This window comes from Chrysemys picta, chromosome 2, assembly GCF_011386835.1.
Source record: "Chrysemys picta bellii isolate R12L10 chromosome 2, ASM1138683v2, whole genome shotgun sequence".
NCBI classification, from domain to species: domain Eukaryota; kingdom Metazoa; phylum Chordata; order Testudines; family Emydidae; genus Chrysemys; species Chrysemys picta.
The window spans coordinates 281248490-281273069 of record NC_088792.1 but is presented as its reverse complement, the minus strand read 5'-3'; the positions used below and the strand labels follow the sequence as shown (position 1 = coordinate 281273069).

General features: G+C 42.6%; 1 protein-coding gene across 17 annotated transcripts in view; it reads left to right on the top strand.

Moving 5' to 3' along the window:
- The first annotated feature begins 246 nt into the window (after positions 1–246).
- Positions 247–24580, top strand: part of PTK2 (protein tyrosine kinase 2) — a 359211-nt gene continuing 334877 nt past the window's right edge. For 9 of the 17 annotated variants that reach the window (XM_065586258.1, XM_024102653.3, XM_024102650.3 and 6 more), the window contains exon 1: positions 248–563. In XM_065586258.1, coding sequence (XP_065442330.1) covers positions 359–563 — 205 coding nt within the window. In that variant the 5' untranslated portion in view covers positions 248–358. Of the gene's footprint in view, positions 564–825; positions 844–24580 lie in introns of those variants that run through there. The other 8 variants (XM_065586267.1, XM_065586265.1, XM_065586264.1 and 5 more) reach the window with 5 other exon arrangements.

The window sequence follows — 24580 nt, the reverse complement described above, 5'->3', positions numbered from 1 at the left end:
CCTGCGGATCTGAGGGGGCGGCCCCGAGGCTGGGAGGGCTGGGTCCCCCTGCGGATCTGAGGGGGGTGGCCCCGAGGCTGGGAGGGCTGGGACCCCCGAGGATCTGAGGGGGCTGGCCCCGAGGCTGGGACCCCCTGCGGATCTGAGGGGGGTGGCCCCGAGGCTGGGACCCCCGAGGATCTGAGGGGGCTGGCACGGCTGTGGCTGGTCCCCGCGAGTGGGGGCTGTTCCCGTGGGGATCAGAGGGGACACTCCGCCCCCGAGGCCGGGCGGGCGGGCGCACCGGTCCCTTCCCTTCGCAGCCATTCGTGCGGGGAGTGAAGCAGGCTGGCAGCGAGAGGGGGCAGCGGCGTATCCCATGGTGCAGCGCGCCGGGAGGGAGGGGGAGCGGCCTGGAGTGGCCGGGACAGACACACGCAGCGGGAGGGACGGGAGCCGGTCGGGGCCCTCGGCAGAAGCGGACGGACGGACCGAGACGATTCAACTTCGCGGCGTCTCTCTCCCCTCCCCTCCCCCCAGCTCCCCGCGAGACCTCGCGCTCCGCCGGACGGAGACTCAGGCTGGTGAGTCCCGGCGGCCGGGGCTGGCCGGTGGGGGGCAGGGAAAGTGAGGCAGAATGGCCCCAACTTATGTAATGGGGAAGGGGGTGTCTCCCCTGGCGAGCGGCACCGCCGTGTCCGCCTCCTTTCCCCGCCCCCGGGGAGGTGAGACACCCCCGCCCCTCTGGAGGGGGAGAAGCCCTACCGCGGCTGTCCCTTGTGGGGACGAGTCCTCCCGTTCCCCGCGTGTCTGTGGCGGGGAGCCCTCGTGTGGCGGAGGGAACAGCGAGCTCTGTGCACTCCGGTGGGGGCGGCCGGAAGGGTGCAGGGGTCTGTCAATGGCCTTTTCTGAGGGGGGGTCGTCGAGCGGGTGGTGCCCCCCCCCCCGCTGCGGGTGGGAAGGAGGAGGCGAGGTTGCCTTTCAGATCCCTGCCTAGCCACCCGCCCTCTCTCCTTCGTGGGGAGCGGGGCAGACCGCGCCCGCCCTCTCCTGCGAGCCGTGTGCGGCGGCAAGGTGGGGTTCGTCACCCCCCCGGATGTGGTGGGACGGGGCTCGGTGCTGGCGCGTTCACACGGGGGTGACTAGCCCACAGAGTAAACAAAGGGAAAGGGGGGAAGGAAGGGGGCCGTGGCTAGAGCGGGGCTGCCCCTTCCGCTGGTAAATCTGCGGTTTTCTCATCCAGCTTGGGGGCCAGGGGAAGTGGTTGAGATTTCTTTTTTGTGTGGTGATCTGTAGTGCTCGCCGAGGAGCCGGGTGTTTGATCTGAGAGGAAGGAGAAGAGGCTCGTTGGTGTCGCTCTCACACACTAGGAGATTATTAAGTAAAGGGTGAATGAAGAAGGGGAATTGTGCATCGATGAGGATGCTTTTTTATTTATCTACCTAGCACCAGAGCAATTGGAGTAGTTGCCATGAAGGGTTCTCTTATGCTTCCCAGGATTTTTGTTTTTAAATCTGATACGAACTTGAAGTCAGGATACAGTCAGCAATGCACAATTGTAACAATACCCATTTTTTCTTCCAATCCCAGGGGATTCATTTTAAAGCACAATACTTTGTACATAGTAGACTCTTGCCTCCTTTCTGTTTTCCTAACTTTGCAATATTGGACTACATAATTTTCTTTGCTTTAGTCCTTTTTTAGCTTCTCCTGATCCCTCCTAACTGAAAGACTGTGTGGCTCCATAACTGTGTAGCTTTATGCTTTAACAAGTTGCAGTGTTTTGTATTTAAATGTTCTGAAAGCAGAACATATCCTATGGGCCTTAACACCAATGTCAAAGTCTTGCAGAGTCAGCCTGCAGCTGGGTTTTTGGCAATGTGACCAGGATAATGGCAAAAACAACAAGGAGTCTGGTGGCACCTTAAAGACTAACAGATTTATTTGGGCATAAGCTTTCGTGAATAAAAACCTCACTTCTTCGGATGCTTCGGATAATGGCAGTGCTATAGTAAATGAGTTGAAATAAAAAGTTCAGCTGAAGGCAGAGTGTTTGGGGATTCATATTTTTCATCAATGGGACTAATATGTTGAATTACAATATTCACTTAGTTTAAAAGTAAACTTGCACTATGGTATCTCTTAATTTGCATTCTTTCACCCATGTGTTGCCTGTACAGTGTTCTCAGTGTACAGGATACTAAACAATAAAGTTCTTGAGCAAAGCTGAACCACCTTGAGGCTAGGGTGACCAGTCAGCAAATGCGAAAAAACAGGACGGGGGGTGGGGGGTAATAGGAGCCTATATAAGAAAAAGACCCAAAAATCAGGACTGTCCCTATAAAATCGGGACATCTGGTCACCCTACTTGAGGCTCTATGCTGTGACTGCATGGAGCCTCATTGAGATCAAGGTGCACTTGTGTGAATCATTTTGCAGAAGCAGTGCCTTAAGTATGAAACCTAACATGGTTTAATGAATAACTTTAATCATATTGATGTTGTTTGCCCCTGTCCATCCTTCTCCATATCCCTTCTTCTTTGTTATCCCTCTACCCCTTGTTTCATGTCTGAAATTAAGCCCTGATTCTGCATTGGATCTGTGGGTTGAAGTCTTGTCCTGTCATGGATCCAGGTGTAGGATTAGGGGTACAGCTTTTAAACTTTTTGGAGCCAGGATTGTGGCTCTGATCCTGCACGATGTATGTGTGTGTTTAACTTTATGCTCTGTGAATAGTCCCACTGAAGTTTGCAGAATTGGGGCAAATGTCACTGCCTGTATTGTGAGGTGTCTGGCAAATATACAACAATAGAGAAACTATTTTCTCTAATTTACATGTTTTTAAATGGTATCGCTTATCTAAAGATTGAAAAGCGAGGAAAACTAGTGTGTTTTTTAAAATAAGTTTGTTTTCATGTAAGGATTATCTTACATGTATTTTAAATCCAGTCTTGGTAGAACATGGCTTTGGATTGTTCTTTCTTCAAACTTTTTGGAAAAGATAAAATGCACACAAAGAATTGCAAATAAAACAGCATAATACTTCTTTTCAAAAAACTGTGAGCTTTATTAAACCCTAGGTATCTTTAAAAGTACTGAACATGTGTGGTTGATTGTGTCAGTCTCTAACTGTATCTGAAATGCACACTATTTCAGAATAAAAGATTATTATATAGCAGTAATATAACATTTTGAATATATACTATAAGTGTTTAAGGTAGTTGTAATAAGTCTGTTTCAAAGTATCTGTCAAGTAGTATTGAAAGCTCTTTCTGTGGTAAACCATTGTATTTCCAACTTCTGATGACTAATAACCGAACAGTTGACTTTCTTGGTATTGTAATTTCTACCAAGCTAAGAGATTTGTTGAAGCAACAGTGTTTCTGGATACTATGCAAAAATTACACTTCTGGAGCTAGTAATGGATTGTGGTTTGACAGCTTCTATTTGATTTGAAGCTATCTCCAGAAATTGTGCATCTCGGCAAAACGAATAAAACATATTTTATTGCATGTTGCAAAAACAACATAAAAAACCCAATACCTTTTCCTAGTTTTCCAGTTGCTGCTTTGCATAGCAGTACTATATTTGATATAGTGTAGCATACAGATTGGAGATATAGGATATTCTAACTCTTTTCACATTCCTTTAGAATTCATGGAAATGCCTTTTCCCAATAACAGCAAACATTCTATATCCTTCAAATATTTTTAAAAGTACACTGTTTATTTTCATTAAGAGCTATTGGCAGCTACTCTTTAAACATTAAAATTATCAGATATATTTCACAGTATATTATTTGCTGTAAATAGGCTAATATTTTGCTCTCAAAACTGAATATTCAAATCTTGTAAATTTGTAATTCTCCAGTCAGAATATCTCTTGTCTTAAACTTAGGAAAGCTTTGACTCTTAAAAAGACATTGAGTATTTCTTATAGAAGCTCCATATCATCATATTTCAAAAGATACCCAGAATGTGAAAAGAGGAAAAATATTTGTAAAGATTCTGCAGTATATCAAAGGAACATTGTCAGGTTAGAAATCACACTTAAAGATTTTTTTATCTTTATTACAAATAACACTCTTCAATATTAAAAGTGAAAACTTAAACATTTGAATTTTTCTCATCATTTATGCTGGTTGTTTACTTTTTGCATTTCAGATAGCAAGGACAACGAAAATCAAATAGTTTCACTTTTGTCTGTAGGCAGTTTCTAGTCCATATCACTTTTTAGTTATTTTGCACTAGCATGAGGTTGGTGTTTGTATTTCAAATGCTGTAGGGGGATATTATCAAACCAGTTTCCAGAGTGGATAAAAATCAATGATTTTTTATTAAAAATAAAAAAATTCTGACTTTTTGATTTACATCGGATTTTTTTGATAAAATGCTTTTTGAGGAAAAAAACTATGTAAAGATGGTATTAATTAAGATACATTATAGCTCAAAGATAACTCATCATGGAATAGGGATTATAAATTCTAATTCTAATAGTATTAGACAATATATTCATGTAATGTTTAAGAAGAGTTTTGTAAATGAGTTCCAATAGTTCATGGATTAGGGTCCCAATCTTATGGAGTTCCAGGGGCTTCTGTATAGATTATTTAGGTTAACCTCTCTATCTACCAAATGGGACTCAGTGCTCAGTCTAGAAGATACCATCAGAGATGCTTAGTTTTGCAGTTCTCAGACTGTGGATTTGGGTCTCCAGAGATAACATGCTTGTTAATAGCAAAAATGTTTTTAAATAAATACATATATAGAGCTGAGAAATAACAGACCTCAACTCTATTGTCCCTCTGCAGATTTGTGTACGCAGAGTCAATCCCTTACCTCTCTCTAAAAGTGCAAAGTTTCAATAAGTTCCATGACTAGAAGATTGTTGGGGGCGGAATAGATCTGGACAAGGAGAAGTCTGGAGATAAATGTGAGAAGCGAGGGACATATGCTTGTTTTGTTAAAAGATTATATGTTTGCTGTTGAAGAAAAAAAAATCCAGAATACTTAACGTTGTTGTTTTAGTTAAATAAAACAATTTAAATGTCTGTCGAGTGATGTTCTCTTCCTAATACAACATGGCAAGAAAATCCTCCAAATGTTAATGATTAACCTGTTGAATTGGAGCTAGTTCACGTCCCAATGATTTCATAACTATCTGCTTCAATTATTTTTGGTAAATGAAATAACCAAACAATAATTCATTTTCTGATATAGCTGTAAAATTAATCTGAAAAGTTTTCAAAATAAATCTGTTTAAAAATGTATAGTGTGTATCTTCTAAAAATGAAACCTACATTTGAGTTGTGAAGAATATGTATTAAGATTATAACAACCAACAAGAATGCACTTTTATATAGAAAACCATGATTAAATCGAGTCTTCCTGACTAGTGATTTAAATCATGATTTAAATCAAATCCACCCTGCCAGTTTCATACTGACTCTTAATTTCATGAAAATGTTTTAGTAATTTTAAGGTTTTTTTTTAAATCCCAGCAAACCGAAAACATACACCTGATAATTTTGTTTTAATGTGATCATTCTGACAGGCAATTCTTCTATGGAATGGTTGCTAAACACTTTAAAATGAGAACAACCCAATAGTTTTTAATGCCAAATATGACTGTTAAGTACTACTTAGGAACTGAAATATAACACTTCCTGATTATTGACTTCTACCGAGTAGCTGTTTTATTTTGAAAGTTATCTTTTTTTTTTTTTTAAAGAATAGAAATGGAAAACAAGAATGGATTCAAACATTTTAACTGCAGGTTCTGCAATGCTAAAATTTGTAAAAATGCTGGTGGTGTTTCAGAATTCAGGTCCGTGTTTTTGGGTGCACCTATGGTTGAAAGCTAGCATAGCATGGTGGATTTGACAGACTCCAGAAATTTTGAAAGAACATGGATTGCCATTTATTAGTTAGAAATACAGACATTAGAGGGCTGAGGAAGGGAAATGGAGTTGATAGGATGGAAAAACCTACCTGATTAGTTTTGTAGGTTGGTGTTTTGTTTTATTTTTTGAGGGTGGGAGGCTTTTGTTGTTTTCCCAGTCAAATTCAACTAAAGTTACTGCAGTTGTGTAAATGATTTATTCCAGAACCATTTCTGCCACATGTTCTCCAAGAAATCAGGCAATGTTTAATAGCTAGGCAAATAGGACGAAAGTTCATAGGCACTTATTTAAGAAACTAAAAATATCTTTAAAACACCTCCATGTATATAAATTTGTATATTATGAGATTATCTCTCTTTCCTATTCTTTGTATGTTTCTCTTCTTCCTAAATTGTAAACTTGTTGGGATAGGAACAGTCTGTCTTTGTTTGTACAGCACCTCGCACAACTGGGACGGTGATGCAGATACTCAAAAATACCAGGCTCTCTATTAGTTGAAATTTCTCTTTGATCTTCTGTGGTGCAAATCTGAGGCAGCTTGGATTATAAAATATTCCTGAAGTTGGCTCCCTGTTATTTGTGTTATGGTAGGGCCAAAAGGTCGTGATCTGGATTCCCCCTCACACCTTGTGCTAGAAACTGTATACATTCAATTTAAATTGACAATGAGTAAGGCCCTACTTAATTCACGATATTGTGGATTCCGCAGCATTAGGCCTCCACCACAGTTTTGTCAGCCCAGGGGCTGACAGCGGGAGCCCTGCTGTGCATGGTGCTGACAGCATGAGCCCTGGCTGACAGACCTGGGCCACTGGCGGCCGGGGGTCCCGCTGGCAGCTCTGGGTATTAATGACTGTAATATAGTTGCAGCAAAATGTCTGGTTATCAGAAAAAAATTAGCAGGCATAACATAATACTTGAGTGTTTATTTTGTTCCAGCAAATTTTTCTTAAACAAATAGGTCTTCTTTGGCTTTTCCACATCACCACAATTAATAAAGGTCCATTATTACTTTTCTGCGATTTTCCATGTCTTGTCTGCAACTCAGCCGCAAGTATTTGACAATCATCCCACGATTCAAATAGGGCCTTAACAGTGAGATTCTGGAGGTGATGTCAAAGAAACTGGCTGAGATTGGGGATTGGCTGGAGGGAGACAGGTCAGAGAGTTCATAGTTGGAGTCATATGGATGGAGGAGGTGGTGTCTTGAGAGAGAGAGAGGGATGGTCCTTCAAAAGAGAGAATAAGAGGGATCCTCCAAAAGAGTTGCTTCAGGTGTGACAGAGAAGTAGTAGGAGAACCAAGTGAAGGAATTGTTCTCCCTTGGCTTTCACAAGCCTTCAGGTTGGAGGCCTTGATCAGAGGAGTCTAAGGCAGCTGAGAGATTGAGAAGGATGAGGATGGAACATAGGCTCTTAAAATTTGGTCATAAGTGGTTGCTAAGAGCACTTTGTGAGGTGCAGAGAAAAGATTCCAGATGGGGGGGGTGGCGGGGGGAGATCAAGTATAGAGATGGAAGAGAGGAATTTGAGGTCATGTTGTAGACAGAGCGTTAAAGAACTTAGAGCTGAAGGCTCTGTATAGTAAGTGATTATCACTTTTTCTTTTTCCTTATAGGTTAACATTAAATATTGTGTATATCTGAATTTTCTCATATCTAACAGCAGTCCAAGGGTGGAAATGGGGAGGCTCTACCAGACCCAGAACTTGCAGCACACTCTGTCCCTCATTTTTTCTGTCTTTTCTATAACTATCTTCATTCTGTTTTATTCTGTTTTTATTTATTTGCTCTCTTTTCCTTTTGTCCCTGTATCTTCCTTCTATGCCTCTCTCTTTTTTACCAGGTTCAGCATTAAAAGAGCTTGCAGAGGGAACCTGAACAGAAATTATTCAGTTTCCTTTGGCATCAAACTATTTCCTCATCCTTTGGCTAGAAGGGGGGAGTGAGTAATACTCTAGCCAGTTTTCTTTTGCAGCAAGGCTCCACCTTTATACAGATGTAAGTTCATTTAAAGTTTTAACTCTTCCCCCTCCCCTCCTCTTCCACTCACACAGACACACAGTTAAACTGTAATTCATCTAATTTTGGGACCTGTCCTCAGACTAACTTTTTTCCTTTAGCTTCAGACTGCAACAGCAGCCTATAGGCATTTGATGCCCTGGGTATAGCAGGAGGAAAGCATATGTGCTTTCCCACTTCCACCATCCTAAATATTAAGTTGGTGAAGAAAATGTGCACTTGGGGTTGGGGACAGTGAATAGACAATGAAGCTGCCTGCTCAAACATTGAGCCACATCCTGTTGCTCCTGCAGAGATGATAGTAGGTTGTCTTAAAGCTTTCTTCCAAAGTTTTTTTTTGAACTGCTGATAGAAGAGAGCATCAACTTTTTTTACAAAACCAGCTTTGCCTCTCCTGAAATTGACACCTCCTCATCTATTATTGGGAGTGGACTACATCCACCCTGATCGACTTGGTCCTGCCAATACTGGTTCTCCACTTGTGAGGTAACTCCCTTCTCTTCATGTGTCATTATATAATGCCTGCATCTGTAATTTTCACTCCAGGCATCTGAAGAAGTGTTTTTTTATCCACGAAAACTTATGCCCAAATAAATCTGTTAGTCTTTAAGGTGCCACCGGACTCCTTGAACTTTTTTTTTTTTTTGACCCCTTCGTACTATCATGGTCCTCTGTCAGGACAGTGGTTTTGTCCCTGCACTCTGGGTGAAAGAAGGGATCCTTTGTGGCAACAAATCAGAGGCTTACAGGGGGAAGATAAAGCGTGACTGCCAGGCCAGCTGATACAGGCTGGGGCAGCAGGAAAGAACTGAGTGGGCTTCACTGTCTGTAAGATGCACTTCCCATTCCATATCCAGTTTTTTTGTTTACCTCATACACCTACCCCAAGCCAATTCCTATGTGCAACCCCACCTTCCATTTATTTTTTGTGGGGAGCAGAGGAGATCTCTCCCTCCGTGTCTCCTTCAAGTTCCTGGAACAGTTTGAAATGTCAGGAGCCTCTTCTGTGTTTAGTAGGAGCTGCTGCTGCCTCCTCCTTGCCTGGTGCTGGGTGCTAAGCTATGTGGACTACAAAAAGGAAGGAAAAAATTAAATTAGCCAAGCCTCCAAATAAATTAAATGACAAGTTCTTTGGGGCTGGTTGTGTTGTAATTTTTTAACTAAGTAGTGGCTATTTCTTGCTTTTCTGAAACAGAGCATATGAGGGTGAGGGGGAAGAGTACAGCAGTGTTTTAACCCAGAGACATGGATGCTCAGTTTTGCCATGTTCCTCCTTTCCCTGCCCTTTTCTCTGATGCTATGAAGGGCAATAAATGATGTGCAAGGAGCTGAAAATAGGAGCACAGGATTTACCATACTAGATAAGACCTCTGGTTCATCTGCTATGGCAGTGGTTCTGAAACTTTTGTACTAGTGACCCCTTTCACATAGCAAGCCTCAGTACGACCCCTCATATAAAAAATTGTTTTTAGTTTATAAATCTAATTCCATTATAAATGCTGGAGGCAAAACAAGGTTTGGCTGGAGGCTGAGAGCTTGCGACCTCCCATGTAATAACCTCACAACCCCCTGAGGGGTCCCAACCCCCAGTTTGAGAACCTTGTGCTATGATATCCTGTTTCCTACAGATGCTCCAGAGGAAGGTCAAGGAACACCTGTAATGAGTTACTTTAAAGTAACTTGTACATAAAGTTAACCTTAACTTTGCAAAAAGAAGAACAGGAGTACTTGTGGCACCTTAGAGACTAACAAATTTAACTTTGCAGTTCTTCAGTAATGCCCCAATATGCCTTGTTAACACATATACCTTAACTCTGACAGCACAACAGTTGCTGAAATATACAAGCTCTTCACCTCCTTTTTACAACCCATTCGCTCTCACCTACAGGATTCCATCTAACACTATTAAAGGACAAAAAGGGGGGGAAAGATACATTATACCTCTGTTTAACATTACAAGGTGGCAGAAGAAAACCAGTGTTTTTTTGGGGGGGCCTGCAACTTGGGAACCCCTCGGTCAAATTATCTCAAACTTGGATCGCTAACACTGTCCCATGCCTCCATGAGACACATGACATTTCAAATCAATCTGATTAACTGTTTGGATTTTAGAGCACTTACAATAGTTGAGGCTGCATATAAGTTAGAGGGTGAACGAGAAGTGATGAAAACAACATGAAATATGCACCCCGGCTTATGCAAACCCTTTTACGGAAATCCGGACTTACGGAAAAAGTTCCGTAATTTTTTTTTTTTTTGGCATAATTGTTGGAGATACGTTCCCGATTTATGCAAAATTCAACTTATGCAAGGCGTTCCGGAACGGAACGCTTGCGTAAGTTGGGGAGCTTTTGTATGTACCTTGGTAGTTCATTTACTTCGGTTTGGATTTTTTGTAAAGATTCTTCGGTATTTTCATATGAGTCCTTACTCCAGTGCTGTTACATTTAGTTACTAATAGTCTAGTAGTGCTACTAGTGTCCAATATCTAATAACACTTCCTGCATCTAAGGTCTATAGGTTTACTACCAATCACTTGTAGATAAAGGGGAGAACGATGGACTTAAACAAAGGACAGGAATTCAGGAGACTGGAGTTCTATTTCTGCCTTTTCTGAAGACTTGAATTATCTTGGTCAAGTCAGTTTAATCACTCTGCCTCAATCTTCTATCTGTAAAATGGTGGAGATAATACCTAACTCAGGCTTAATTCAGCACTTTGAGATCTTCCAATGGACGGTACTAAAACCTTTAAACTATTTATTCCCCCAAGGGATGTTGGGTCAGAATTGCTCACTCAAGGTGCCTGGATGAATCTTGCAGCAGCAGTCTTAAATGATTCATACTTGGCAGTGTCCTTGTTAACCTTTCATAGTGTCTGACTTAGAATTTACATTTGAATGTACTAAATAAAATGGAAGTAGATAAGAGGAATTACATCTCAGAAAATGAATCTATCCCTCTGAGGTAACATGCAACTTGGCGGGGTCTAAAACTGTGGCTTTTATTTTTTATTATATAAACAGTGGTTTAATTTCTGCACCTCACTTCCATAGGCCTGAGTGGGTGAGCTCCATCCAGGGAAACATAATATTTTGCTGGTCTCAAAGTGTGAGGTTCTCTCCTGTTTGCTCTATGGTTCTTTGCTGTGGATGTTGGAAAGACTTAGTTATGGCTCCTGCTCCTACTCCTACTCCTCTCTTTACAGTGCCATTATGGGAATGCTGTAGCTTCTTACCACATTAATTGGGTTATCCTGGACTTTGGTCAGTCCATCATCTTCCATATCAGATTTAAGCTCTTTATCCAAAGCTTCAAGACCCTACCCAGTTTAGTATGTGTGCTTGTCTACTGTTTGCCTTTGTCTTTTAATTTCTACTTCACCCAAACTGTAGAGCTGACCACACTCTTCTCACTTGTTGAGGCAGGGACATCTTTTACTCACATTTGTGGCTGTAGAGACCAAATAGGGGAGGATTTCTCCTCAAACGATATCATATTCTTTGTCTGCAGATATTCTCTGGATTTGAATGTTTATAGCTCCTAATATCTTGATTTTAAAGATGGCGTTAATGCTCATATTTCTGCAAACAACTAGATTAGCCGCCATTTTATAGTCTCGTGTATTTCTCTCCATGAAGAAGGAAAGGTAGAAACTGCCTACTGATGCAATTCTCATGTAATTAATATTGTTTTTTATGCAGTTGTTAGCTTTGCTGCTTTCAAAATAACAGGTTGGTTGGAACTCTTGATGAGAATGTGCATTGATTCTATACCACTACTTTTCACTCTTAAAAGATGCCAGCTCTCACTTTTGATTTAGTGTCAGAGGCTTCCTCTCAAATGCATTCAAAGGTGTGTCTGTTTTATTGCAGTATTAAGTCATTCGAGGGACTGAACTCACTACTGAGATTACATAATTCAGTTTTTTAATGTCGTGGTAAATGAGAGTCTAGACTCAGTTTAAAATCTGGACTGTGACTATTTTTTACATTTGTGAAGTTTATCTCATTGTGGCCTCTACTGGAAACTAATAATGATGCATCTTCTATTTGAGAAAATTCCTCCTGAAGTTACAGTGGAACAGACTCATTGATCTAATAGGTCTTTTCTTTAATTCCTATGATTTACCAAATCTCAAACTTTTAAGGGCACCACTGAACTAGAGAGTTTACAGTTATGTCACCCTCCCCCAAGCAGCATAAGTTATGCTGACATAAGATGTAGTGTAGACATAACCTAAATCTCAATAGAGGCAGAAATCTCTTGAGTTAATGTCTGTGGGTATGTCTACACAATAGCTGGGAAGGCGCTTTCCAGTGCGAGTAGAGACAGACATGCACTAGCTAGCGCAGTAAAAATAGCATTGTGGTTGTGATGACATGGACTGTGCTCGGGCTAGCTGCCTGAGTACAAAACCCATGGGGTTGAGGGGGATTGTATTCAGGTGGCTAGCCTGAGCCACTGCTCATGCCATCATGGCCAGCCACACTGAATTATTTTTAGCACAGTAGGGTGAGCAGAGCTAAAGTGCATCTGTCTACCTATGCTAGGAAGCACAGTTCCAGAAGTTGTGTAGAAATACCACTAGTGAAAACTTGGGCTTCAGGCAGACTTAGAAGAGGGATATTTAAAAGTAACTGTAGGGTATACAGAACTGCCTTCAAGCCAAAAGGTTGAGCTAAGAGGAAAGTTTATGAAATTAATGTGAGCCTTCAAGGTCTGAGAGAGTGCATGTTGCTTAAAAAAAAAAAAAAAATCACCAAAACATATTTTCCATGTGGTTTGTGTTATCTGGTAACTTCTGTTTAATCAGTTGCTTAAACGTGTCTTGTCAAACTAGCTAGCAAATTTTAAATCTCAGTGTGATTGTATTGTATTTATTTCTTGTGCACCTTTGAAATTCAGAATTTTACCTAATGATTTCTGAGTTTTTAAATGTAATTTGATTAAGCAAAAAGGGAGGCTGATTGCTAAGTATATTTATAGATACTATATTTAAAGTATGTGTATACACACAAGCATACATGTAAATAAACTGGCTGCTACCTGAGCACCCATTCTGGCCTCATATCCCACTGGACTGGCCCTGCCTCAGTTTCCCCACTTTTCAGGACTCTCTTGATCAAATTACCAAAACTTAAACTCTTAAATTCAGCAACCCCTCCCTGGGGCTGGGTTTATTAACATAACCACTCTCGTCCCGCTGATATTAGGACAAAAGATAACAGGCTTAATCTGCAGCAAGGGAGATGAAAGTTAGGTATTGGGGGAAACTTTCTATATGGGTAGTTAAGTTCTGGAATAGGCTTCCATGGAAGGTTGTGGAATCCCCATCATTGGAGGTTTTTAAGAAAAGATTGGATAAATACCTGCCAGAAGTTGTCTAGGTTTACTGGGTCCTGCCACAGCTCATGCGGCTTGACTGGATGACTTCTTGAGGTCCCTTCCAGCCCTGCATTTCTATGATTTTGTAATATTCAAAACAATAATTCTCAAATCTCCATCAGGTCCATGCTCCCAGTTTTTCTGCTGGGGGTGTCTCAAGCCTTTCCTGCCTGAAGCCCTTTTCCCCGAAAACTCAGTGTTCCTGCTGGAGTCTACTCACTCTCAACAGACTCTGTGGGTGCTGCTTTCTGCTGCTTTTTATAGGAGAATCAATTCCTCCATAGCCAACTGGTTCTGTTAATTAAACACACTGCTAATTGTATGGGCCTGTCTGGCTCCAGGCCTCTGGTCCTTAAAGGGGCAGGTCACCCTGTTCCACAAATGTAAATACAACATTACACTCAAAAAATCAAGTACTTAAAAGGCAGAAGTTCCAAAAATTAAAGATCTTTCTGCCGTATTATGTGTTTGGTATATTTTATGATACAGATTAAGGACTGCATTTAACAAGGAAAATGGGAATAAGAAAAGTTGCATACTGTATGTGCATGTCTTTGTGGGAACGTCCTGACTTTTAAGTGGTTGAATTCTCAACCTGAAAGTTGTATGAACGCTAGATATTGAATTTTATTTTTTATCTATTTATTTAGGAAGTTTTAACATGTTTACAAATCATTACCATATAAATTGGAGACAAATGATAATTATTATAACATTAAACTTTTGTAGAAACATAGAATAATATAATAATTGGATCTCTCTATTTAACATATTGTTACCATATTTTACTTTTATTGTTTTTGAGTCCTTAGTTTGTGGAAAGAAACAAAATGTGATGCAGTCATTGCCCTCTAGAGCAGTGGTTCTCAAACTTTTGTACTGGTGCCCCTTTTCACATAGCAAGCCTCTGAGTGCAACTCCCCTTATAAATTAAAAACACTTTTTAATATATTTAACACCATTATAAATGCTGAAGCCAAAGCGGGGTATGGGGTGGAGGCTGACAGCTTGCGACCTCCCATGTAATAACCTTGCGACCCCCTGAGGGATCCCAACCTCCAGTTTGAGAACCCCTGCTATAGTTAATTCATGAAAATAGGGACTTACATTTGGATTTGCATAACACAAAGTTTGAGAACCACTGAACTATAGTCTTGATAGTTTCCTTAGAAATAATTGGAGTAGATAGAGCTCAGGTGAAAGCTGTCATTTGCTACTCAGTAGACGTGGTGGGGTGATAAAATAGAGCCAGCAGGGGTTGACAAGAACCAGGCTGAAGATGTGTGGAGTAGTGAAGATGTGTGGAGTGTACCACCATAGGAGGCATCAGAGATTTAGGACAGGATGGGGTATTTAAAGTGAAGGATTTCCCTTAAGACTTGTCTTGTCTTAATTTTAAAATCAGTTGGTAAGGATAAACAAATAGTTCACTAGACTGACATAATAAAACTATTAAATGTATATTCATGGTTCAGCTCTAAACTTCAGTGTCTCCCAATTCTCTCTAGGGGAGAATACTATGTGATTGTCAGTCTCTTTATTTCTTCCCATCCTTCTTTCTGTCTCTCTGTTCACTCTGACTATTCTCCATCCCAGTTGTAAGCAGTTGACAAGAATAGCGAAGCTGGGTCAGACCAGTGGTCCACCTAGCCCAGTATCCTGTGTCTGACAGTGGCCAGTGCCAAGTGCTTCAGAGGGAATGAACAGAACAGGGCAATTATTGAATGATCCATCCCTTGTTGTCCAGTTCCAGCTTCTGGCAGTTGGAGGTTTAGGGATGCCTGGAGCATGGGGGGGTGTTCCTGACTATCTTGGCCAATAGCCACTGATGGATGTATCCTCCATGAACTTATGCAATTCTTGTTTGAACCAAGTTATACTTTTGACCTTCACAGTTTCCCCCGGCAACGAGTTCCACAGACTGTGTTTTGTGTGAAGTACTTCCTTATGTTTGTTTTAAACCTGCTGCCTATTAATTTCATTGGGTGACCCCTGGTTCTGGTGTTACGTGAAGGAATAAATAATACTTCCCTATTCACTTTTTCCATACCATTCATGATTTAATAGACCTCTATCATGTATCCTCTTAGTCTCTTTTCTAAAATGAATAATTCCAGTCTGTTTAATCTCTCCTCATATGGAACTGTTCCATACACTTGATCATTTTCATAGCCTTTTTCTGCACCTTTTCCAGTTCTAATATATCTTTTTTGAGATGAGGTAAACACAACAAGAAGCTGTTTTCAATGTGTGTACCATTGATTTATATAGTGGCATTATGATATTTTATGTTTTATTTTCTATCCCTTTCTTAATGGTTCCTAACATTCTGTTAAGATTTTTGACTGCTGCTGAACAGTGAGCTGATGTTTTCAGAAAATTGTCCATGATGACGCCAAGATCTTTCTTGAATGGGAACAGCTAATTTAGACCCAATCATTTTCTATGTATAGTTGGGATTATTTTTTCCAATGTACATTACTTTGTACTTATCAGCATTGGATTTCATGTGCCAGTTTGTTGCCCAGTTACAAAGTTTTGTGAGATCCTTTTGAAACTCTTTGCAGTCAGTTTTGTACTTAACTATCTAGAATAATTTTGTGTCATCTGCATATTTTGCCACCTCACTGTTCACCATTCAATAAGTTTGCCTCTTCAGCCCTACCATCTGTAAAATACTCCTGCACTTCATGCTGATGGAAGCTTGCTTTCCCTTACACGCATGAGACAGTTTTCTTCTGCATCCAGAGCCTGAGCTGGCTGCATAAGGAAGCTGAGTAGTATCATACACTCTTAATTTCCCTTCTCAGCCTTCACTGTGAATACAACTTTGGCAGCTACTAGCTAATGACTCCTTGTCGATGGTGCATACAGGCAGGTGTCAGTAAAAGCCACCAGAAGGCTTGGTAGGTGGCCAACACTCTGTGGAGAACTTGCCACATATGTATTGGGGGAAACACTGAGAGATGCTCAAAGAACTCCTGAGATCTCTGTAGTCATGCAGAGAGAAAAATTTCTCTTTGTGACAGTGTTTTTAAAAGGAGAGTAGTATTTTGTTAAGTTAAAAATTCAGGAAATGTACTCAGTGCAGAATATTTTTCAAATTTGCTTATATCTTGGTATGAGGGGAAGAGAGGACATGCACGTATTATTTTCTATGACCTCAAAGATGAATTTTCAAGCTGTTTAGCTTTGGTAGACATTTCATGTACAGACTGTGAATATGTGTGTGGTTTTCTCTTTCACTCCCTTTTTCTTTTTATAGCTTTTATGAATCTTTGCAGTAGAATTTAGTGTTCTGTTACCCGTACGATATTTCTCTTTTTTTATTTTTAAATCTTGTCTGCATTTTTTCACTGTCCTTTCTTCTGTAGACATACACAACAGGAGAGGAAAGAAATTTTTTCTCCTTTCACTTTCATTCCTCAGGTTTTCTCTCCTGCTGTTCTCTTTTCTGCCCTTTTGTCAATTCTCCCACTAGTGTCCTTTCTCCTTTTTTTTGTACTCCCCACTTCAAATATTCACCATCAAACACACATTCTCTTGAGGAGTGAAGGATTAAGTGCTATCCCTGCAAGCTCTGGTGTGAGCTCCTTGCCTTAACTGTTGTCCCCCTATCTGGCAAAGCTCTCTGTGTAGGACTGCCTGGCAAACACAGACAGCACTTGACAGAGTATAGCGTAGAAGGCAAGAGCACACTGAGTTTAGCAGTGTGAATTCCAAGAGGTAGGAGGGGTTCACCACTGATATCATGTGACCAAAGAGGAAGGGTTAAAAAAAAAGAGGACTATCTAGCCATGGCTGCCTCTCTTCTGAAGAACTAAACAAGGCTGGGCTATGTGTTCCTTGTTCAGCATATTGCAGTCGTTTTACCTTTACCCCTGTCCTGCTTCATGAATAACAGTTAAATTAGCAGATTTGGTCTAATGAGAATGGGCATTGGTGGTCTCAAGCCATTCACTCTCACAGCCTTGCATTAGGTTAGTTGACTGGCCAAAGAACTGAAGTCAGCATAAAACAAACCCCCATTTTAGCCACGGGTCAAGCAGTGTTTGTGCTGTACAGGGCTGACCTGCTTAAGGTGAATAAAAGATCATTGGGCAGTTTTGAAAAGTTCATGATTTCTTTTGCTCTCACTTTCACAATTGTGCACTGAATCAAATTCTAAAACACTGAGTATTACTGAATGGAGTTTTACTAACTTGCTATGCAGGGTTGTGCTACCTTCAGCAATAACGAACAATGTGGTGCAGCACAGAAAAAATATCTTCAGTTTTTGTTTTTAAAGGTGAAATATAGTCATGCCACACTAATTACCTTGTGGCTTATGGATGATAAGGCACTTACATTTTAAAGTGCTACAATCACTTCCTGAAAAAAGATCTATCCTTTAGACTAAAATCTCTCCTGCTTATTCTGAGTTTTATTTGTGCATGTTTGTAAAATTAGCTAAAACGTGGCCTGGCTCTTCTGCTTATACATATACTTTGAGGAAACAAATGCTTATTCTTTGAGTAGCGTCCTTATGGGTGTGACATATGAGGGTACAATCCAGACTAATGAGTAGCTGTGTCACTGCTGCCCTCTAGCCTGGGTATCCTTTACAATGCTTTGTTGATGTTGCCTCCAGCCTGGACTGCTTACAAACAGCATCTAGAACTCAAGTCACTACTCCCAGCTATGTCTACACCTTGGCTTTTACTAGTCTGGGTTATACTACAGTATGACCCCAACACACTACCAATTTTAGATTTTCCACCAGAAATGTATATACTGTACTGCCCAGCACTCTCCTGGACAATACAAATTTATACAAGGTCCATTATTTCTTTAATAGAAATAATGTGCACACAATTTGCCACCCCAAATGGAGTTTACCAAACACTTCAATTTAAACACGCAATTTAAACGATTAGGTAAAACAAGTTTATTAACTACAGCGAGAGAGATTTTGAGTACAAGTAATGAAGCATAAGAGTCAGAAATGGTTATAAGAAAATAAAGTTAAAATGCTTACTATATTAGATTCAAGCAAAGTTTCTCACTGTATATTTTCAACAGCTTTAGTGACCAAACCCTCTAGGTCAGGACCCTTTCTCGCAGAATCCAGTGAATGCTTCCTTTGTGGCTTCAGTTGCCTTGAATGTGATGGGGGAGAGAAATGGGTGCCTTGGGGTGTTTGTCCCTCCTTTTTATAATATCGGGCGCCCTCTTGAAAAACATTTCCAGCTGAGATTCAGAAGACAGCATCTATGTGGAAGGATATTCCCTACTGTTTTTTTCCAATCGTTTGAGCTTCTTTATCTCCCCTTCTTGCTCGATGTCTCTCCTTACTGCTTAAATGCAAATTAAGCGGAGCAAACATTCCTTTGTTTAGGACAGACCTGTTGGCCAACTTCTGCTTGGGTAGGGCTGTGGTTTGGAATATGTGTTAACATTATACAGGGCACTCTTATAACTTTATATACAATGTTGCCACACATACATTACCAGGGCAATAATGACCAGCAAATTATGAGTTTAAGTGCCTTTGTACAAGGCATACTTTGTACAAAGATTATTACAATAGCGTGTTGGGTGAGGGCAAGGGTACATTCTGTCAAAATGGGTGCTCCACTCTAGGTGCGCTTGCGCCCCCTGTACCTTTGAGTGGAGATTTCTGATAGTAGTGTGTGTTTGGCCCACGCATGTGTGCTGGTCTGCCTCGTGCCCTGTACAATTGTTGTTATAGCACTGTATGGGTGAACAGCCCTCAGTTCCTTCTCAGTCGCCTCAGCTTGTGATGGAACTCTGGCACTTGTCCCTGTTGAGATGAACTCAGTTGTGTCCCAGGTTTTTTTATTGTAGTAGTACTTAGCATTAGTATAATTAGTTAGTAAGTACTAGTAGCTTTAGCTTCCTAGTTTAAAAAAAAATTTTTTTCATATATATTATATACAGATCGATATTAATAGATAAAGTAGCTGTGTATCAACAGCATGCTCGGTACCACAGACGTTTAGTTTTCCATCGGTCCTGGCTGTATCTGAGACCCCGGTTCTCCACTGCTGAGCTCCAACATATTTTTGATACCCAGGACATTGAGATCTCCGGAAGTTCACTCAGTACCAACAGTTTCACTACAGATTTCTCTGGGAGCTCTACCATTTCATAGTGAGTTTGAGGAAGAGGATTCTGATGAAGACCTTGCCTCGTTTTCCCAAATATCAATACAGGACTCTCCTCCTCACCCCTATAGAGGCCTCTTTCCAGAAGTCTCTCAGCCTTCGACTACTCATGGCACAAGGTCGCAGCCACCATCTCGCTGGTGTGAGCACCCGGGGGTGCCCTGTCCTATTCCTTATGCACTTCCTCGGCCATACTGGGACCTTTGGGCAGCCTATCACCAGCAATTTTCCAGGGCTTCAAGCACCACCCGTTGCAGAAATAGGCGACCTTCATCGTCTGCCTTCTCTAGAACACCTGATCCTCAAGAAGAAACTTTTGAGGAGCAAGATGCTAGAGCCAATGAAGAGGTCTCTCCTCTGGCCAGTATCTCATCTCTGGATGAAGAAGTTTATGCCTCCTCCTCCATCCTTGGCAGATGAATTTAAACAGTTCCAGGATCTCATGAAGAGAATTGCTGACACCTTGCAGAATCCTCTTGAGGAGTGTAGTGAAGCGGTGTGGCCTCCCTCCAAGCCAGAGGAAGAGGAACCACTCTCTCTGCCCGGGTGGGTGGAGTCAGGCCGGGCTCGCCCTTCCCACCAGAAGTTGAGAGGTGGGGCAAGAAGTACAAAAGGCGGAGCCCCCAGTTCAATTTGAGCAGAGCCAGGGAAGGAGACAGATGTGTCTTATGTGCTGCAGCCCGCCGACCCTGCTGCTGAGCCTGCCGCGCCCTGGACCCAGGGAGGACCAAGGCTGGGGAGGAGCTGGTGGGACTGCTGGTGGCTGAGTACTCTGATGCAGCAGCAGCTCCTGAGACCATAGAGCTTGATTCGGGACTCTGGTAGGAAGCAGCCCAGGGAAACCAGATGTCAGTTTGGTGGTGTGGTGGCTTAACAGCCGGTCAGTGTGTTGCGGGAGGGCTCTGGGCTGGGACTCAGTGGCAGCCTCCCCACCATAGACTGCTTGCTAGCTCCTCCCCTACCTAAGAGTTAGAGCTTGTAGACTGCTTGTTAGCTCTACAGGCCTGAATCTACAGACTGCTCTTAAGCTCAGCCCTGCCTGAGGGCCTAGGGTCTCTTGACTGTTTGGGGTTCCACCCTGTTACAAAGGCTGGGATGATAATGCCTACTATGCTAATTCCCCTGACACTAGGCCATGATCCCAGTGACTTAGTGAGGTGGCGTGGCCTCCCTCAGACCCAGAGGAGGAGGGATAACTGTAACCCCATTACAAGGAGCTTAAAGAACTTAATCATGAGCTGCTTGACATCCTTCATTCATCCTCATCTGCCCACATGGCTTTGTCTGTCAAGGAGGCTCTTCTGGGCCCTGTAAAGATTGTCTGGCTACTGTTCCATTCTCTTGTAGGAAGATACGAAACAGCAAAAGACTGTTTGTTTTAATTTTCTCATCCCTCTCCTAATCCTTTGGTGGTTGACACAGTTAACCAACGTGGAAGGCAGCACCGCACTAAATCCAAGCCCCAGAAAAAAGTTATGAGAAGGGCTTCCCGGCTCTCAGCTCTCCAGATTTCCGAAAGAAGTCCAGAATATGCAATTTGGATGGGCTTGTCGAGGGTCTGAATTACCATCATAGTTCTTACAAGCTGCAACAGTTCACGTGCCTTCCTCCCTTCAGTGACTGCCTTTACCACTTCAGGCAGGTTTTGGAGTTGATCACTACAGACAAGTGGATTTTGGATATCCTCTCCACAGGGTATGCCATTCACTTTACTACTCTTCCACCAACCAGCCCTCTTTCCCTGTCCCTCTTCAGGGACTCCTCTCATGAGAGCTTGCTTTGTCAAGAAACAGACTTTCTTCTATAGCTTGGATGCTATTGAACCAGTTCCCATGCAGCACAGAGGAAAGGGTTTTTATTCCAGGTACTTCCTGGTACCAAAAAAGATTGGCAGTTGGAGATCTTCCTAGATTTGAAGTTACTCAACATTTATGTGAAGGCACAAAAATTCAAAATGGTGACACTTGCAGCGATAATTCCTTCACTAGATCAAAAGAATTGGTTCTCAGATCTTGACCTTCAGGATCATAGAAGAATCATAGAAGATTAGGGGTGGAAGAGACTTCAGGAGGTCATCTAGTTCAACCCCCTGCTCAAAGCAGGACCAACTCCAACTAAATCATCCCAGCCAGGGGGCTGTCTCAAGCCGGGCCTTAAAAACCTCTTAAGGATGGAGATTCCAACACCTCCCTAGGTAATCCATTCCTGTGCTTCACCACCCTCCTAGTTTTTCCTAATATCCAACCTAGACCTCCCCCAGTGCAACTTGAGACCATTGTTCCTTGTTCTGTCATCTGCCACCACTGAGAACAGCCTAGCTCCATCCTCTTTGGAACTCCCCTTCAGGTAGTTGAATGCTGCTATCAAATCCCCTCTTGCTTATCTCTTGTGCAGACTAAATAAGCCCGGTTTCCCTCAGCCTCTCCTCATAAGTCATATGCCCCAGTCCCCTAATCATTTGTGTTGTCCTCTGCTGGACTCTCTCCAATTACATCCTTTCTGTAGTGGGAGGCCCAAAATTGGACGCAATACTCCAGATGTTGCCTCACAAGTGTCGAATAGAGGGGAATAATCACTTTGCTCGATCTGCTGGCAGTGCTCCTACTAATGCAGCCCAATATGCTGTTAGCCTTCTTGGCAACAAGGGCACACTGTTGACTCATATCCAGCTTCTGATCCACTGTAATCCCCAGGTTCTTTTCTGTAGTACTGCCGCTAAGCCAGTTGGTCCCCAGCCTGTAAAAGTGCATGGGATTCTTCCGTCCTAAGTGCAGGACTCTGCACTTGTCCTTGTTGAACCTCATCAGATTTCTTTTAGCCCAATCCTCTAATTTGTCTAGGTCACTCTGGACCCAATCTCTACCCTCCAGCGTATCTACCTTCCCCCCAGTTTAGTGTCATCCGCGAAGTTACTGAGGGTGCAGTCCATCCCATCATCCAGATCATTAATGAAGACCGACCCCTGGGGCACTCCACTTGTTACCGGCTGCCATCTAGACATTGAGCCGTTGATCACTACCTGTTAAGCCCGACGATCTAGCCAGCTTTCTATCCACCTTATAGTCCATCCATCCAATCCATACTTTAACTTGCTGGCAAGAATACTGTGGGAGACTGTATCAAAAGCTTTGCTAAAGTCAAGGTATATCACGTCCACTGCTTTCCCCATATCCACAGAGCCAGTTATCTCATCATGGAAGGCCATCAGGTTGGTGAGGCATGATTTGTCCTGGGGGAATCCATGTTGACTGTTCCTGATCACCTTCCTCTTCTCCAAGTCCTTCAAAATGGATTCCTTGAGGACCTGCTCCATGATTTTTCCAGAGACTGAGGGGAGCCAGACTGGTTTGTAGTTCCCCGGATTCTCCGTCTTCCCTTTTTCAAAGATGGGCACTATATTTGCCTTTTTCCAATTGTTTGGGACCTCCCCCAAAGATAATGGCCAATGGCTCTGCAGTCACATCAGCCAACTCCCTCAGCACCCTCAGGTGCATTGCGTCTGGCCCCATGGACTTGTGTATGTCCAGCTTTTCTAAGTAGTTCTTTCATCACTGAGGGCTGCTCACCTCCTCCCCATATTGTGCTGCCCAGTGCAGCAGTCTGGGAGCTGACCTTGTGTGTGAAACCCGAGGCAAGAAAAGCATTGAATACTTCAGTTTTTTCCACATCATCTGTCACTATGTTGCCTCCCCCATGCAATAAGGGGCCCACACTTTCCCTGACCACCTTGTTGCTAACATACCTGTAGAAACTCTTCTTGTTACCCTTCACATACCTTGCTAGCTGCAACTCCAATTGTCCTTTGCCCTTCCTGATTACACCCCTGCATGCTCGAGCAATGTTTTTATAATCCTCCCTAGTCATCTGTCCAAGTTTCCACTTCTTGTAAGCTTCCTTTCAGTGTTTAAGCTCACTGAAGAGTTCTCTGTTAAGCCAAGCTGGTCGCCTGCCATATTTGGTATTCTTTCTGCACATTGGGATGGTTTGTTCCTGCACCCTCAATAAGGCATCTTTAAAATACAGCCAGCTCTTCAGGACTCCTTTCTTCTTCATATTAGCCTCCCAGGGGATCCTGCCCATCAGTTCCCTGAGGGAGTCAGTCTGCTTTTCTGAAGTCCAGGGTCTGTATTCTGCTGCTCTCCTTTCTTCCTTTTGTCAGGATCCTGAACTCGACCATCTCATGGTCACTGCTGCTCACGTTGCCACCTACTTCTACTTCCCTGTTTGTGAGCAGCAGGTCAAGAAGAGAACAGCCCCTACTTGGTTCCTCTAGCACTTGCACCAGAAAGTTGTCCCCAACGCTCTCCAGAAACTTCCTGGATTGTCTGTGCACTACTATATTGCTCTCCCAGCGGATGTTAGGGTGATTGCAGTCCCCTATGAGAACCAGGGCCTGTGATCTGGAAACTTTTGTTAATTGTCCAAAGAAAGCCTCTTCTACTTCATCCTCCTGGTTTGGTGGTCTATAGCAGATGCCCACCACGACATCACCATTGTTGCTCTCGCTTCTAAACTTAACCCAAAGACTCTGAACAGGCTTTTCTCCAGTTTCATACTGGAGTTCTGAACAATCATACTGCTCTCTTACATACAGTGCAACTCCTCCACCCTTTCTCCCCTGCCTAGCCTTCCTGAACAATTTATACCCATCCTTGACAGTGTTCCAGGCATGTGAGTTACCCCACCAAGTCTCTGTTACTCCAATCGCATCATAGTTCCTTGACTGTGCCAGGACTGCCAATTCTTCCTGCTTGTTTCCCAGGCTTCTTGCGTTCGTGTACACGTACCTAAGATAACTAGCCAATTGCCCTACTTTCTCAGTAAGAATCAGGAGGCCTTCCCTGTTGCACCCTCCTCCTTGTGTTTCCTCCCGGTATCCCACTTCCCCACTTACCTAAGGCCTTAGGTCTCCATCCTCCAGCGAACCTAGTTTAAAGCCCTCCTCACTAGGTTAGCAAGCCTGCCTGCGAAGATGCTCTTCGCTCTCTTTGTTAGGTGGACCCCATCTCTTCCTAGCAATCCTTCAGGCAATTATCATACTTCTCGAGTTTCCCGGTCTGGACAGCAGATGGATGACTCTGTCCCCCTTAGGACGGAGTCCCCTACCACCACCATCCATCTGCTC